This window comes from Silurus meridionalis, chromosome 12, assembly GCF_014805685.1.
Source record: "Silurus meridionalis isolate SWU-2019-XX chromosome 12, ASM1480568v1, whole genome shotgun sequence".
Lineage (NCBI taxonomy): Eukaryota > Metazoa > Chordata > Actinopteri > Siluriformes > Siluridae > Silurus > Silurus meridionalis.
In genome coordinates this window covers 1,348,550-1,365,884 of record NC_060895.1, presented here as the reverse complement: position 1 = coordinate 1,365,884, position 17,335 = coordinate 1,348,550, and the positions used below count along the sequence as shown (strand labels likewise).

At 41.6% G+C, this 17,335-nt stretch overlaps 1 protein-coding gene across 1 annotated transcript in view; it reads right to left on the bottom strand.

Moving 5' to 3' along the window:
• Positions 1–483: 483 nt before the first annotated feature.
• igsf11 (immunoglobulin superfamily member 11) overlaps positions 484–17,335 on the bottom strand; it is a 54,234-nt gene continuing 37,382 nt past the window's right edge. Inside the window, exons 2-7 of the mRNA XM_046863582.1 lie at positions 7,952–8,115; positions 4,146–4,353; positions 3,317–3,472; positions 2,709–2,831; positions 2,411–2,558; positions 484–1,710 (exon numbers count right to left, since the gene is read on the bottom strand). Of these exons, the coding sequence (XP_046719538.1) occupies positions 1,239–1,710; positions 2,411–2,558; positions 2,709–2,831; positions 3,317–3,472; positions 4,146–4,353; positions 7,952–8,115 (1,271 nt within the window). The 3' untranslated portion in view covers positions 484–1,238. The remainder of the gene's footprint in view (positions 1,711–2,410; positions 2,559–2,708; positions 2,832–3,316; positions 3,473–4,145; positions 4,354–7,951; positions 8,116–17,335) is intronic.

Sequence of the window (17,335 nt, the reverse complement as noted above, 5' to 3'; positions counted from 1 at the left end):
TGATGCCTTCTCATAATCTGTCATGTAACAAAGAAATACAATGGAAAAAAGACCTAAATTCAATAATTCTATTTATTTAGTTTTTTTAAACATGATTTCAGAGGTAGGCTACGGCTAGGCTTATCTGCGGTGCTGAATTAGAGACTCGGCGCTCAATAAGACTCAAATTAAATAAGGATTAAGTCGGATCAAGAACAGGAGGAAAATAACACTGCAGCGAAAAAAACAGATTTATTATTGTTTATTAATTAGTGATTTGATTAGATTTTTTGAGGTGTGGTTACTGAGAAGGATTTTTGTACTGGTCAGTGATTTAAGAAAAAAATAATTATAATAATTTCTTTCTAATTAATCCTTAAGCTTCTGGTTGGGTTTAAAAATGGTGGAATAAAAACAATAAAAAAAATATGTACAATAAAATTGAATAAAATAAAAAAAAAGTAAAATTTCCAGGTTTTTGAGAAGTGACCCAAACATGGTGCCTTTTCCAGTTCAACTGTTATTTATTTTTATTTATAGTTTGTAAGGTGAAACGTGTAAAGGTTGCCAGATCATGGATTTGGACTTGAAATCAATATAAATAATCGATGACATCATTTCGCCGAGCGCTAGTCATGTGTCTAATGCTAACCTCGGCCTTAAGGTAATGCTAATTCATATAAATGACTCAAACGCTGACTCAAATGAATTTTCTGGATGCATTTCAGATCACAAAAAAAGAAGGAGAAGCAACTCTTATTGATATCAAGTGTTTTGTCTCCGTGTTCACACTCGCTGCTAAACCTCAGGGATTTTGGTGGGAACTCTGCGTTATATTGCTCATTAATCAGACCAGGTGTTTTTGGCGTAACTATTGCTTGAGAAGCTGATTGAATGGCCCGAGTTGACGTTGTAGAGTTAAAACAAACGTGATGTGAGTGTGCAGTCGAGGTGCATGTGCATGATGAAGATCGCTCAATTTAGGAAACATCTCAAATGTTTTACGAAAACGTTCCCGTTGCCGCATACGCCCATTCCGAGACGACTATATTATTATTATTATTATTATTATTATTATTATTATTATTGCAAATTGGTTAAAGTAGAAAACAACTCAAAGTAAAATCAGTAGTTCATTAGTCAGATCGAGGGGTGGGGAGAAAGAGATAGAGAGAGAAAAAGAGAGAGAGAGAAAAAGAGAGATGGCATTGTTTGTATAAAGAACGTTAAAAATTCAATTTGTCCGTCTCGTGTTGGTGTTAGACGAGCGACCCGGCCCGACTCTGTGCAGGAACCATGACTGGCACGGCCCCCATGCGCTCGAGCGCCGCCTGGCTCACGGCGTACGAGTGCGTGCGGTTTGGCACGTGTGTGTGGGCGGAGCCAGAAGGGGGCGGTGGCGTGGATGGTGGAACGCGTTGACTTATAGTACCGTTGCTGCGCGTCACAACGGGCACAGAATTGGCGGTGACCACCAGAGTTTTGGGTGCTGGGAGGGTATGGCTGCCGTTGGTGTAAGCTCCACCCCCTCCTGCACCAGTCCCGCCTCCGGTCGTTAAGCTCTGCCCGTCGTAGCGCGTAAAAGAGTTGGCGTCGTAGCTGGCTTTGGCGTTGTGCCAGTATCGGCTGTTGTAGGTGTTGGTAGAGGTTAGCGTGTCGTTCTCTGAGGATGAAGCGTCCGCCTGAAACGCCTTCACCGACGACGACCTCTTCGGCGGAAGATCGTCCTCTCTGGGGTTCAAAATACACAACGGTTTAAATCTTCACCTTAAGAGATTCATTATTGCTATTGTTCTGACTGTGTGTGTGTGTGTGTGTGTGTGTGTGTGTGTGCGTGCGTGCGTGCGTGTGTGATATATTTCATGCTTTACATCTTCCAGTAATGCAGCTCAGCCACTGCAGCGAATCTCTTCACACACACACACCACACACACACACACACACACACACACACACACAAACACACACAAACTCTTCTTACTTTTTAATTTTCAATACTTGTCAATTTTTTTATTTTGTCCAATAAACGTTCGTATCGTATGCAATGAATGAATGAAGGTAAATACTGCCAAAAGTATTGGGACACCTGACTTTTCCAGTGTTTTTTTCTCTAAACTGTAAGTCAGAGATATAAAGTTCGATCAGACGTCTTTGGATGTTGCATTGGATTTTGCCTTCATCTGGAGAACCAGGAGACCCAAAACCTGTTCCAGCATAATGAAGATCTTCAGGGTGCATTTAAACGCTGATTGCGTTCTCCAGGCCTCCTCACCTCACCTACATCAGTATCTGACTTCACTTAGACCCTTGTGGCCGAATTAATCTCCACAAAATCTCCACAAAATCTAGTGGAACATCTTAACAAGAGTGGAACTTATTACAGGTAGGAGACGGAAATACTTTGGGAGGGGAATCGGACAGAACATCTCACCTGATTTCATTCGGGATGTCGTCTTCTTCGTATCGGTTTTTGTTCCTCCAGTAGAAAAGCGTGACGATCACCAGCAGGGCGAAAATGACTGCGGCGAGGACACCTGAGACCACGGTTCCAGCGATGAGGCCGACGCTCTGAGGCTGAGCTGCACATCGCACAGACACGTGAAAATTAACGTGTTGAAGTACAGTGTGATAATCATAATACAATGACATCGTATTGATGGAGCGATAGAGGCCACGCCCCCTCCTCATTTCCATCCCTCATCACTGTATACAGATAAGATGTGACTCACGTGTCACCACCTGCAGGTTCAGTTGACACGTGCTGGTGCCAATGGCATTGGAGGCGGTGCACTGGTAAACCCCGGATGTCCCCGCACTGATGTTCTTCAGACTCACTGTACCCTGCATCTGATCTGAGGAAGACATCATCATCATCATCTTCATTACACACATGATTACACTGATGGAGGAAATGTCTCATGATAATTATGCATAATTTAGAGACAATCACAAAAAAGCTGAACTGCTGATTTAAAAAAAATATATATATTTATTTAAATAACAAAATCTATTGAAATTTTGACATAAGTTTAATAAAAAGAAGCAAGCAGACGATCAAAACATTAACATAAAATATTTGAATGTTTTTGTGCAGTTTTTCAGCATGAAATCCAGTAATGTGAAATCAAAAAAACCAAATAATTCAGACCGAGAGAAAGACGAGGAGTTGAACTGTAATTCCAATTATGGCCACTAGATAGCGCCATAACTTAAATACTGAAAATCCTACAAACTTCCACAGTATTAAGTTTAGACTGAGGAACACATTGACCATATAAGCACTGCGATTGACAGAAAACACACACACACACACACACACACACACACACACACACACCTTGCATGGCGCCGAGAGGGAGTTTGGGTACTGAGTCGACTTTCTCCCAGGAGTAGGTGGGTGTGGGAATTCCCTCTTCAGATCCACAGAGCAGAGTGACGTCACTGCCCACATCCAGAGAACCCTGAATACGACACGCGGGCAAGGATGGAGGGACTAGAGAGAGAGAGAGAGAGAGAGAGAGAGAGAGATAAAGGGAGAGAAACAATAAGGGACCGACCAAAAGTATGACAAAAGGAAAAAATAAGGACGAAAGAGAGAGAGAAAGGAAGTTAGGAAAGGGACAGCAAAAAAAAGAGACAAATAGAAAGAAAGAAAGAAAGAAAGAAAGAAAAAAGAAAGAAAGAGGAAACACCGAGAAAGAGAGAGCGAAATTGTTATTGGCCAGTAGAGGGCAGTATTCTCACGCTGATTTGCAGTTAGTGTAGTTTAGTGTAAACTCTTGTAATAATAAACTAAATCCTGCTCAGGTCTGTAACCGAATCTCACACTGTGTGTGTGTGTGTGTGTGTGTGTGTGTGTGTGTGTGTGTGTGTGTGTAAAAGTGTTCACACTTCTGTGTTTTCACCTTTTTTTTGGATAACAGAACAAAACTGTGGATATATTTGTTGTGTTATTGTGTTACTGGCTGATGACACAAAGCTCTGTTACAGTGTCTAACTACACAACTCTGTCTTTACCCTGTGTATTTGTATATTTGTGTGTTGAATGTGTATTAGTGTATTGATTGTGTATAGATTATGTATTAGTGTATAGATAGATCTTCTGAATTCTTTGCGGTGTGTGTGTGTGTGTGTGTGTGTGTGTGTGTGTGTGTGCGAGCTCATACCCAGAACGGTGAGGCCGATGACCCCGATGTTGCGCCCCCCGCGGTCGGGCAGGTTGTTGACGAGGCACTGGTAGGTCCCGGTGTCGGCCAGCTGTGTGTTGTTGATGAAGATGGAGGCGCTGGTGCTCGGCATCGTCGCCACAAAACCCACACGATTGTTCATCCGGTTAGCGAGACTGAACACCTGACCACCCTGATAGATTATAACCTGTGGGGGGGCAGGAGGGTAGAGAGGGGTATCATTCAATATCGCAAGGTGAAACATTTCCAGGATCACAATTAGATTTAATGGAGATGAGCTCGAGTGTGATTTCTTCATTGCCATTTGCTGTTATCATAACCTCCATTCTTCTGAGAAGATGTTCTACTAGATTTTCTGGAGATTTCAAGGTGAGGTGAGGTGAGGTGGCCTCACTTTCATCCCAAAGGTGTTTAATAGGTTTGAAGCTCTAGAGTAGGAAGATCTTTTACTCCAACCCATGAAGATAGAAACCGCTGAGTCAGATCTGTTTATATGTGAATGTTCTTTCCTGTCGTTTTCTCGTGAAGTTGGAAATGTAGCTTTGCTTCTTCACAGCCTTGATCAGATTGGAGACTCCATATCACCCAGAACAGCTCTTTAATTAGCTGAGTATCCTTATTAGTATCCACAATTGCTCTTCTAATAAACTCCAATCATCTGGACAGATGTTTCCCCAGATTTTGTGGAGATTTGTAGAGATTTCATGTTCAATAGGGTTGGAGCTCAAGGGTTCTAGAGCTTTAACTCCAACCCACTGAAAGCACAGGAGAAAGTTTGGCTTTTTCAGTTTAAAAGGGAAATTTAATGCAGCATCCAAAGGCGAATGTGTAATTTACAAGTTTGTAGGACCATTTTGGAGGAGAACCACATCTGGCTGGGGAGACAATAATAATAATAATAATAATAATAATACTCAGGGTACAGACTGCACTGAAGATACCTCCAATTTTACGCCGCACTGACGCCGGAGTTCTGCGCTCTGATTGGTCAGAATTTGCTAATGAACTCGACATTAGCATTTCCATAGCAATCGCTTATTTACAGGGTTAAATATAACTGAGTTTGGTTATGAGACACACACAACACACACACACACACACACACACACACACACACACACACAAAAGGCATCATGTTTAATATTACAATCTGACTGTTACTGCAGCACTGAAGAGGCTTTTTTGGAAACACATCAAAGTGCATGCAGCTTCAATGAGTTTTGTGTGAGAGCGGGAGCAATCACAGGACACACACACACACACACACACACACACACACGCACACACACACGTGAGTGGAGGTTGGGTTAAAAGCAAGAACGAACATTGAAGAGGATCTTTAAACGAAGAACATGTGAGGAACACACACACACACACACACACACACACACACACACACACACTGGGATGTCATAGTTAATTGTGGTGTCATGGTTTCCAAAGGCACTGCATGCAAAATTCCAGGGCCGCACACACACACACACACACACACACACACACACATATATTCATGTGTGTTATGGTGCCTTTTTTCCTTTTACTCAGAGCATTGGGCTTTTGTCCTTTTATGCACAGATGAATAAGCAGCACTTCAGCTGTCGTGCACACGCGCACGCGCACACACACACACACACACACACACACACACACACACACACACACACACACACAGTAGTTGGTCTCAGTAATGAAATGTCTCCAGTGGAATTTTTTCTTCTTATTGCAGCACTGATACTGCATCTAAAGTACTTTATGAAAAATGAGCCTGTGTGTGTGTGTGTGTGTGTGTGTGTGTGTTAAACCAATACATGAACAAATAAAGTAACAAATGAATTAATTTTATAAAGAAATATTGTTTTACTTTTTTTTTTTTATAAATATAACATTTTATCCCCAGTTTTCGTCTGAAAGTGTTCAGAAAAACATCAGTACATAAATACAAGCTGTTAATATCGGCGCTAAAAATAGCATGCGGGAGGTCAAAAGCTGAAGATCACAAGACGTCTTCTCCTTGCTCCTCCTCCTGAGTCCTGAGATGTTCCAGCTTGGCGTCATTGTGAAGACGGAGCGAGAAGGACAACTGTGAACATCTCCATCTCCACCTAATTGAGTCAACTTGAGTCAAACTCTGAAACTCAGTGGGCGCTAATGAAGATCCTTTGCTAATTAGAGAGCCGTTCTAGGCAGTGATCCTGATCCTCCACAAGCTCAGTGGTTAAAGTTCTCCATATCCATCATAAAGTTCTCCAGTTCTAATCTGATCAGGGCTGTGAGGAAACAAAGGTACATTTCCAGCTTTCACAGGTCCGTCTTTTACAGGAAAATGACATGAAGGAATGTTTGCAAACAACAAACACACATTTCCATGGGTTGGAAGATGTGGAAGATCTCCTGCTATAAACCCTATTGTACAACACTACAACTGAGATGAATGTGAATGCTGACTGCACCCCAGGCCTCCTCACTTCCTCACCTACATCAGTACCTGCCTTTACTAACACCATTATCAATGAGTCTCACAAATCTGCACAGAATCCAGTGGAACATCATCTCAAAAGAGTGGAGGTTTTTAGAACAGCAAATGGAGACACAATGTGAAACGGGACGTTCAAAAAGTAGCTCAGATGTCCACAAAAATAGTACGTTTTCCGGCTTTAGTCCTACCTAATATTTTTTTAGGACGCGGTGTTGCAGTGGAACTTAATTTTGATGCTTCAGGTAGGATATTTTATTCAAGATCTGGTAACCAGGAAGGCGTGGCCTACACAGGCTGATTTGAATACTCTGAAGGCGGAGCCTGTGTGTGTGTAGCCCGACTCTGAACACCAGGAACTTTCTCTGTGTAAAGTATTGAGATAATGCTGGAACACTTTCTGTCTCAATGTGAATCTATAAAAACCTAATTTCTGTGTGTGTGTGTGTGTGTGTGTGTGTGTGTGTGTGTGTGTGTGTGTGCGAAAAGCCTGAAGACCACCAGGATGTCGGTGAGATTAAACTCGGAGAATCCTGAAACAGCCGCAGAGAATAAACGCTTCGTTAAATCGGATTGTTCGAATCGCAGGCGGGAAAAACGATCCCTCAAGAAATCCGACTCGTCCTCGGGTCCGATTCATTACGAGACGTTTCGTGGAGTTTTTTTCTTTTGTCTTATTATATTTATCACAAATGCAATCATCTCTTAAATCTGTGTGTGTGTGTGTATGTGTGTGTATGTGTGTTCAGAGGAACAGCTGCGTTAATTAGTGCAGAAGATCGCAGTGTTATGAGCTCGGAGTTAAATTGAGACACAGGGAGGTGTGTGTGTGTGTGTGTGTGTGTGTGTGTGTGTGTGTGTGTGTGTAAAAGCAAATCAAACAGAAACGAGGGAAAATGTGTGACTCGACTCTCAGCAGTGCAGCTGCAAATCACAGGTTGATAAAAATGCGCGATTGCGTTTCTATAGCAACGGCTCGTTCACAGCACAGCTGAACGTTTTATGGAAGAAGTCTCCAGTGTCAGAACTTTTTCTGTTTTGTCTTTTTGACCGGGGGGAACTGGGGAGGGGACGAGCATTTATAGCTGCTATAACGTGAGTGACAAACAGGAAATTACTTGGAATTAACATTCAGTGTAACCATAAATGGATAAAAAATTCTGAAATGTAAAAATAAAATGAAACGTGAGCATGTCCTGAAACTGTAAACATCAATCAACTTCTCCACGAGAAAAAGACAGACCCTGAATAAACGTGACACAATGTAAAAAAAAACCTCAAATGTCTACATGCTAACTATATAGTTTGTTACCTGTTCGGGTTGGTTGGCGTTGGCCAGCGGCGTCACCATCCAGATGATGTACAGGTTGTTGAGGGCGGCGCTGGTGGTGAAGGTGCAGGGTAAGATGGCCGCCTGACCTCTGGCCACCTGCACGCTGCTCTGGCTGACCGTCACCTCCAGCGAGCGCACACACACTGCGGAAAATCACACACACACACAGTGTTCGCCACATTAGCAGAGAAACCTGGCTAGCGTTACACAGAATCTGTCCTCCTCCATCGATCTGTTTCCTCAGTCGTTCCTCAGTCACTTGGCTTTGCTTTAATTCCATCTGTGGATTTATATTAATCGCTTTCCTTCTTGAATTCTTCTCTAATCTAAGTGTCAAACCACAAAAGATCTCCGCAACGTCAAGAACCAGTAAATCAATCATTATATACACAATACGATACTTGTCCATGTGGTTTAACTCTATATTTAAAATCTTCTTTTCAACATTTCAGGTTCTTCGTCTTTCCGGTTTCTTGAAATTTCTGGAAATGTAAAGTTCTAACAAAACCTTGGTCCAATCCAAGGGTTCTTGAAGTGTTCATTAGACAATTAGGTGTTTTTCTGGAAAAAGAAAACCGTAGAACTCTTTCTTACAGGGAAACACTGGGTTTCTGTGTTAATGTTTTAGGTTTCTAAATGGTCTTATGGGATTATCTAATGGTCCTAGATCAGAGCTAACGTTTGGAGAACATAGGGTGGGTTGGTAGCGAGTCAGGTTCAGATTCATCTCATGGAGCAGAAGAGTCTGGAACTTTCAGTATGATATACGATTATTATAAAAACACAATTAACCCCGAGAACAGAAAGTTGAAAATACTTCCTGTTTCAGTCACAGATAAACACATTAGCCTTGAAATCCGGTTTCCAGCTCTGACGAGACACATGGACGTCTGGGGGAGTGGTAATTATATCTGGATGTGTGTTTAAGTCGAAAAGGTCGTAACTCATCCCTGCACTTACCCCGACACGGGCCACCGTTAGCCTCGTTAGCAGGTACGAGGATTGAATTAACTGCAAGCCCAATTACGGGATAAACATCCGGCCAATCACGGAGCAGGACGACTCAGAGCTCCGGCACCAGATAACTTCTGATTCAGTCCAGGTTCTGTTTTTTTTGTTGGCGCCTTCTTTTTTTTTTCTCTCAAAATTTTGGAAACATTGCTCAATGGTCCATGCCAAATTCATTATTTCTACAAATTGGGAAAGCGTCCAAAAATATGAGCAGGTGTCCTTGAGAAAGTCCTTCACTGAGATACTGAACCCTCACACCCACCAGGAGAACTGGACCCGAGACCCTCAAATTCACCGGGATAATGTGGGGACTGGACCAGAACTCTATACACATTCTGTAATGACACACAGCTTTTTCCTTTATTTAACTAACACACACACACACACACACACACAATTTGTTCCTGATTTCTTATTACTCAGACACTTTGTCAATGACAGAGGGCAATTGCTGTGTGTGTGTGTGTGTGTGTGTGTGTGTTCACATGCCTAAAGAAATCACATTCACGGCTACCTGAATTTGGAACAGAGGGAGAGAGAGAGAGAAAGAGGGAGAGAGAGAGGGAGAGAGTGTCAGAGGTCGTCATACTGCAGGTTGTGTCCCAAATCACAGCTCTGATTTTGCTAGTGAGAGAACAACAGAGAAAGAGAAAGGAGGGAGAGCGTGTGTGAGAGAGAGAGAGAGAGAGAGAGAGAGAGAGAGAGAGAATTTGGATCTGCCCCTGTGAGCATTTCATGCGGCTGAAATGAACAAAGAAAAAGACAGAAATAACGCGAGACAGCGTGTGAGCGATACACCAGGGTGCAAAACTCAAAAAACTGAGCCAAATACCAACCACTATTTTTATTTTCACACTCTCTAGGTTCTGATGCACCATTTTCACACACACACACACACACACACACACACACACACACACACACACACACACACAGTTCAGAAGTTTGCATCCTCTTTGTGTAAATGTTCTGTCTCACTGAGATAAACATAACAGTAGCTCTAACACTGGACACTGCTTTCTTACATGCTCCAGCATCTCCTCAAAGAACATCTCGCTGAACACCTCCTTACACAATACCTCTTTAAGGAAGCATCTCTTCGCAGAACATCTCATTATAGAATACACCCTAACAAAACATCTCCCCTACAGAACATCTCCCTACAGAACATCTGCTCTTCACAAAACATCTCCCCTTCACAGAACATCTCCTTACAGAACATCTCCTTAAATAACATCTCTCCTGCACAGAACATCTTCTCTCAACAAAACATCTCCTTACAGAACATCATACTGTGGTCAGTTTGTGCCCTTTCACTGCTTTGCTGTCATTGTGTTACAGCAGTAGTTTGTGTTACAGCAGTAGTTTGTGTTGCAGCAGTAGTTTGTGTTGCAGCAGTAGTTTGTGTTACAGCAGTATATTGTGTTGCAGCAGTAGTTTGTGTTGCAGCAGTAGTTTGTGTTACAGCAGTAGTTTGTGTTGCAGCAGTAGTTTGTGTTGCAGCAGTAGTTTGTGTTGCAGCAGTAGTTTGTGTTACAGCAGTAGTTTGTGTTACAGCAGTAGTTTGTGTTGCAGCAGTAGTTTGTGTTATAGCAGTAGTTTGTGTTGCAGCAGTAGTTTGTGTTATAGCAGTAGTTTGTGTTGCAGCAGTCGTTTGAGTTACAGCAGTAGTTTGTGCTGCAGCAGTAGTTTGAGTTACATCAGTAGTTTGTGTTGCTGCAGTAGTTTGTGTTGCAGCAGTAGTTTGTGTTGCAGCAGTAGTTTGTGTTACAGCAGTAGTTTGAGTTACATCAGTAGTTTGTGTTACAGCAGTAGTTTGTGTTGCAGCAGTAGTTTGTGTTACTGCAGTAGTTTGAGTTGCAGCAGTCGTTTGAGTTACAGCAGTAGTTTGTGTTACAGCAGTAGTTTGTGTTACAGCAGTAGTTTGTGTTACAGCAGTAGTTTGTGTTACTGCGGTTTCCTCCCTTAGGCTTGATGTTTATTCTGTATCTCATAAAGACCCTCCATCCCATTTCACGCTATTAAGATATTTATAGGAGATGTGTGGAAACCTGATGCTGGGTTTCTTTGATTGTGTCTGAGCGTGTTCTCTGAAATCCTCACTCTTGGCAGCTTCGCCTCGTTCTCCAGGTGGATTTGGCATTTAATCGAGCCACGCTTGGCTGAGGAACCGGATTCTCAGGGTGACAAAAAAAAAATAAAGCTCTTGCCCAGGGCATCTCCACCCCCCATCATGAGTACAGAGGCTTCCTCCCAGCCTGATGGAGACTTTGCCTGGACTTTCCTGGTTTTCCAACAGGAGGTAAATCAGCAGCAGCAGCACTTCCACCATTATCAATACAATCATCACCACAACAACCTGATAATAAAACTCCTAATGTTCTAGATCTGATCTCATAAACAGGAAGTCTTTTTACAGTCATATTATATAGATATGATACTAATATAGATTATAAAGATCTCTACTTGCTTTCAGTAGGTATCTAAGGAAACAACACTGGAACAGCCGAGCCAGGGCAACGCTAATCACCTCACGCATACGTCGTTTACGGCTAATGACATCAAATCTGGCATGCTAGCTGGGTATACAGATCATGCTATACATCAAGGCGGCCATCTTGGCGACTTTCCTGGATAATTATTCCACACGAAACACACACTTTACTTCACACTGCTGGCATACGGTTTTAAAATAGCGCCTGAAAAGTGAGAGTCGATTCGCTCATGCCACAGGAAATGCCACAGAGCATTCCACAGAATCCTCCTGAAACCTTCAGAGAGCGAAGGTCAAAGGGTGCCGGCGTGCACCTGACCACAGAGAAGGGTTTGATTAATGAGGCAGGGATCCTCCACAGAGTCACAGCTATTTCAGTCTTTAACCCACAGATAAGGAAGACGAGCAGGAACAGGAGGACATGAAGATAAAACAATCCAGAACTTTAAAAAACCACTGAACTTTATAGAACTTCCATCACTTCTTCTTCAATAACAAGAAAAATGTGTTTGGAATTTCATTCCTTCATGTACAGTTTAACTGCACAACCTTTTTATATGATGAGTGGAAGATGATGGTGGTGGTGATTTTGACTGATGATTGTGGTGGTGATTATTATGCTGAGATTATGAGATTTTTTTCTGTGTGGTTGAAAGTTCCTAGCTTCCTGATAGGATTGTACAGAAGAAAAAAGACCAGGAGCAGATGGGGGTCAGTTGATGAGCGATGATACGGAGGATAAAAGAGCGATTGATTGAGGGGAGAAAACCTCGGAGGAGGTGAGGGAGAGGATGAACGAGACACGGATACTCAGCGGCGTTAGCTGAGCAGCTCGGATTCACTTCCATCACTGAGCGCAATCATTTCGATCAACAAACTTATCAAAATCTTACCTGTGAGAAGGATCTACAATTATGTAAGTTAATTAGTTAATTAGGTTTATATCAATACGCTTGTTGTGAAACAAACACACAAAGCGTATTGTGAGCGTTATCGTTCATGTTTCTATAGCAACAGTTTGTTCCCAAGGTCTTGTACCAGACACACAACATTCTTTAAGAAAGAAAAAAACAGTATGTAAGGAGTCTTCAGTGTCAAATATTGTGTTATTAGTAACAATTAGAAATCATCAGCAATCATCATCAGCATTAAACGTTTTGGCTCCAGAGTCCATTTGCATAATTCAATTCAGTTTTATTTACTTTATTTATTTTCACTTTTAACAATTAACATTGTGTCTGTGAAACTGCTTTGAGACAAAGAAGTTATAAAGTTGGAATGTTTAAGTTTAGTGCCTATAAATTTGTTCCTTATGATTATAAGTTTATCCCTAAAAAGTGAACCAGTGGTGACTGTTGTGAAGAAAAAACTTCCAGAGACTTCATGAGGATGAAACCTTGAGAGGAACCAAACTCACAAGAGAACCTCATCCTCATCCTCAACACCAAATGTCCATTTATTACAATTCCATCTTTGTTGAGGAGCTGTTCAGTGTTGGTGCTGAAATGAAGAACTGTTTATGCAAACTGTGGTCCTGAATCATTGTAGCAGACTGTTGATATTAATTACAGTAAAAATCTATTTTCAAAGTTCTTGAGTTGTTAAGGAACTTCGTGGATCTTTAGGTTGTAGATGTGGAACCATCCCCAGCTCCAAAGGTAGGACATCATGATGAATCAGGCAGATCCAAAGAGAAGAAACAGGAACACTGGTCACTGGTACCTCAGCATCATGCGTTTTTATTTAATAATGGCGTTTAATCAGACATGGTGTTTTTATATTTGCATAATATCATTTCACATCACGTTCCTTTGAGATCCCGATTATTACAGAGATTCACATCTGTATACAAAACAAAGAAATACGTTTTTTTTTCCTTGGTGGGAAAAAGATTATTTTTCAGCTCCCGGCCTTCGTCCTTCACCGTCATCATGACCCTCATAATAAAGCATAATTGTGACGGATTCAGCACTTCTGAGATGTTCCTCGTCACAGAGCCGGCTTTAATATCAGAGCATACTGCCTCATCCATATTTATGATCTTGATTCGTATACGAAATGTGTTTCAGAGGCTCTGAATGAATTATGATAATTTTTGGTATTGCTTTTTTGATGTATTCCGTCTGAGCGAGATGGTTATTAGGACGTTTTTCTGACATGGGGAAAAAAATGCCTGAGTACGATTTCATTGGCGTACAGTGGTGAAAAGTATGACGTATCAGCAGGGGCGTGGTCAAGCAATGATTTGTAAATGGGAGGGGCGGAGCTACAGGAAGTGCGTGGTAATGATCACACACCTCTACATGGTTTTACTAACAAATGTTCTCTGTTCTAATGCGTTACAGAGAGGGCAAAAGGAGGAAAGACAAAAGCTTTGAAATGAAGAGGAAGAGAGAGAGAGAGAGAGAGAGAGAGAGAGAGAGAGAGAGAGAGAGAGAGACCACACTGCAAAAACTCCTCATCCAGTCAAGACTTAAAATCTTATTTATCTTGGTTGTTTTTTACCTGCAAATTGAGCTCAATTACTATCAACGACATTATTTGAGGCAAACAAATTAATTAAACATTATCCAGTATGGTTATCATTTTTTGGAACTTTGATCTCTATATAAGGTACTTTTGGCTTTTTATTATAGTAAGTTGTTCTGTAGGTTCTCATGTTGAATATTTTTCAGTGTTCAGTAACTTCTCTGATCAGAGAAACCGTACACTCAACTCATCAACCTCTGTTGTGTTGTTTGTGACGCAGGTAGAAGTTTTATTTTCTTTACAGATTTTAACCATGTAAAGGAAAAAAAAAAAACAGCATTTAGATACAAACCCGCAGCGAAGCAGAAACACTGAGCGATCCTTTGAGCTCCGGGGATGGAAATAGAACAGCGTATGGAGAACACGAGTCGAGTAATTATGGCATGAATATAGCCATTCTGAGTAGAGTCGATGCTTGGGGCGAAAGAGAGAGGGATTGAGTGAGAGATGGAGAGATGGAGAGCTTGTCTGGAAGGGTTCAGGAGCTGGATGAAAGATAAGATCACCCATGTGCAGCAGGGAGGGGGTGAAGAGGTGAAATAGAAACCATGACATGTTCAGCTGACATGTTCCTGGACACACACACACACACACACACACACACACACACACACACACACACACTCAATATGTTAATACACTTATTTAAACATTTCTCTAGTTGATGGAAGGAGTCTCCAGTGCCAGTGACTATTTCTACAGCTTTTGTAGATGCACACAGTTTGGCCAAATGTTTTGGGACACATGACATTTCCAGCCATATCTGGTTCTTCTCCAAACTGTTACCACAAATTTAAAGACAAACAATTACATGGAATATTTTTAGACACTGAATAACATTTTCCCTTCATGTGAACTAGAAGACCAAAACCTGTTCCAGCATGATCATGGAGCTGGCTTTGTGCACAGGTGCTTTCTATGAGTTGGAGTGGAAGATCTTCCTACTACAGAGCTTCAACCCTATTGAACACCCTTGTGGATGAATGAATCTCCAGAAATCTCTCCAAACTCTAGTTAAACATCTTCTCGGAAGAGTGGAGATAATTAGAACAGGGAATCACAACTAACCCCATTTTCTTCCTGAGCACTTGTTCCGTCGGTATATTCTGGTCAGCGTTTCAGATCGAGCTCCATGTTATTAACTCCGCTAATCCGTTAACTAACAAACCGACGCAACAAACAATAAACTTTGCAGAAAATAGGATTACTGATTAAATCTTACGTGTTTTTTTTGTTTTGTTTTTTTATCCGGATCATTCCGGCTGATCCGTGACGTTGAACGTTTTAGACGTGAACAGATTGAGATTGAAAATCCGGCTAACTCCGACTCCCCTGATTAACTAGCATATAAGAGCTACGTAATAACGATAATGTCACAGGAAGTGAAGCCCTCTGACTGTTAGCTCAGGAACCATTTTAAGAACCGTTTTAGGAACCTTTGCGACAACAAGCCCTTTGTTTTAATAAGTTTGATTGGCTGCTGGCTGGCGTGTTGCTCCCTGTAGTAGTGCGTCTCGGACGTGAATGGATAGGGGCGGGCGTGTGTGTGTGTGTGTGTGTGTGTGTGTGTGTGTGTGTGAGGAAGTAGACTTGTTAGCATGACGCTGCTCAACGTAGCTGCATGATTAATGTGATTCTAAGCTGCTTAGCCTTCTCCCATCTGGCTTTACTGTTTATGGAATCATATGCAGAGGTCTGTTGACTACTCATATACACACACACACACACATAAACACACAAACACACACATATACATTTACACAAACAGGGGGCGGAGCTTGTGAAAGAGAGGGGCAGGGCCACCAACAACGATAATCCCCTGTAATCTGGTTTTATGGACTATTAAGGCCCCATTATGTAATCTCAGCAGCTTTATGGCAGTGAGTCATCTACAGAGAGAAAGAGACAGAGAAGGAGGGAGGGAAGGAGAGAGAGAAATAGGTAGAAGGCTATTTATTAACCATTATGGATGCTGAAACCAGAAGTTTGATGTTAGTACAAAATGATGCAGAAACATAAAGAGCGTAAGGAGAGCATCCGATATTCAGAACCTGTGACCTGAGATTTAAAGCCTTAGAGAATCAGGGCTTAGAAACCTAGAAAGAAAATCTAAAACAGAACTGCACCGTTCAGCGCCGTGGAAAACTCACAAGCTTGTGAGGAACCTGCAAATCATTCGGTCTGTCAAATCTCACCACCTGATCACAATATTTAACCAGAACCCAGAGGGCTTCTGTTCTGAGCTTTAGAATTCCCCAAAACGCAGAATCTCTGCATATTCCATCATGTTCCTGAAAAAGTTAAAAACGCTAAAAACAAAAAACGACGATTAAATAAGCTGTAACATTTCTTCTTCAGCAGAAGCGAGCGAGGGATTCTTGAGAAGATGATCTCTAGCGATGAGGACCAGATGACGGAATACCAAGCGTACAATTATCTCCTATTCAGTTCTCCTGCTATTAAACCGAGTCAAAGGGGCCTGCAATTGATCTGAATATAACTTCTTACTAATGTAGTCCATCAGGAGGGGAGGGTTATTCATGGCGTGAACAAAAAATAAATAAAAATCTGAGCCCATCTGCACGAACGTCATCCTTTCCTTTGGAAGCTGCCAGATTTTTTTTGGTCATGTCACACATTCTAATACGAGTACAGTATTTCAGGGTTTTTTTGTGTGTTTTTTTTATCCTGGACCCCCCTCCTAATCCCCAACACACACACACACACACACACACACACACACACACACACACATGATGCTATACCCTAGTGAGAGGAATTCTGAACTCAATGCCATTTTTCTTTCTAAAATTACATTTGATTTGAGTAAATTTGATATTTTGTCCTACGGTTTTTCTTCTTGATCTAATTGTGGATGAAACTGCTTCATGAATTCTTTAAATGTTTCCAAATCACCAAAGCAGCAGACTTTTTGTTCATGAATATGTATTAAACTATTCCCAATAGTCTTTTTTTATAGCTTCTCTCTTTGTTATGATGCTTCCAGTAGTGTTTATAGTTTCTATCTAATCAGATTTCAGCCTTACATCATGTGTTGCAGAGGTCGAAGGTCGATGTCCTTTGATTGGACACAAACACAAGCACCAATATACAGAATTCCTGTGGATTTAAGGTCTGTTTTTCATTCCACGATGACTGACACAGTAGAAGAAACTGATCTAGTTGCAGAAACACTTACAAGCTGGAATTTTGAAAGAAAAGCTGTACATCGTGATGAACAACAGTTACGCTTTTCCATAAACCATTTTTACGTTCCTGTAGTATTTGCATAAAACACACAATTTGCCGTCATTTTAAATCCCCAGGAA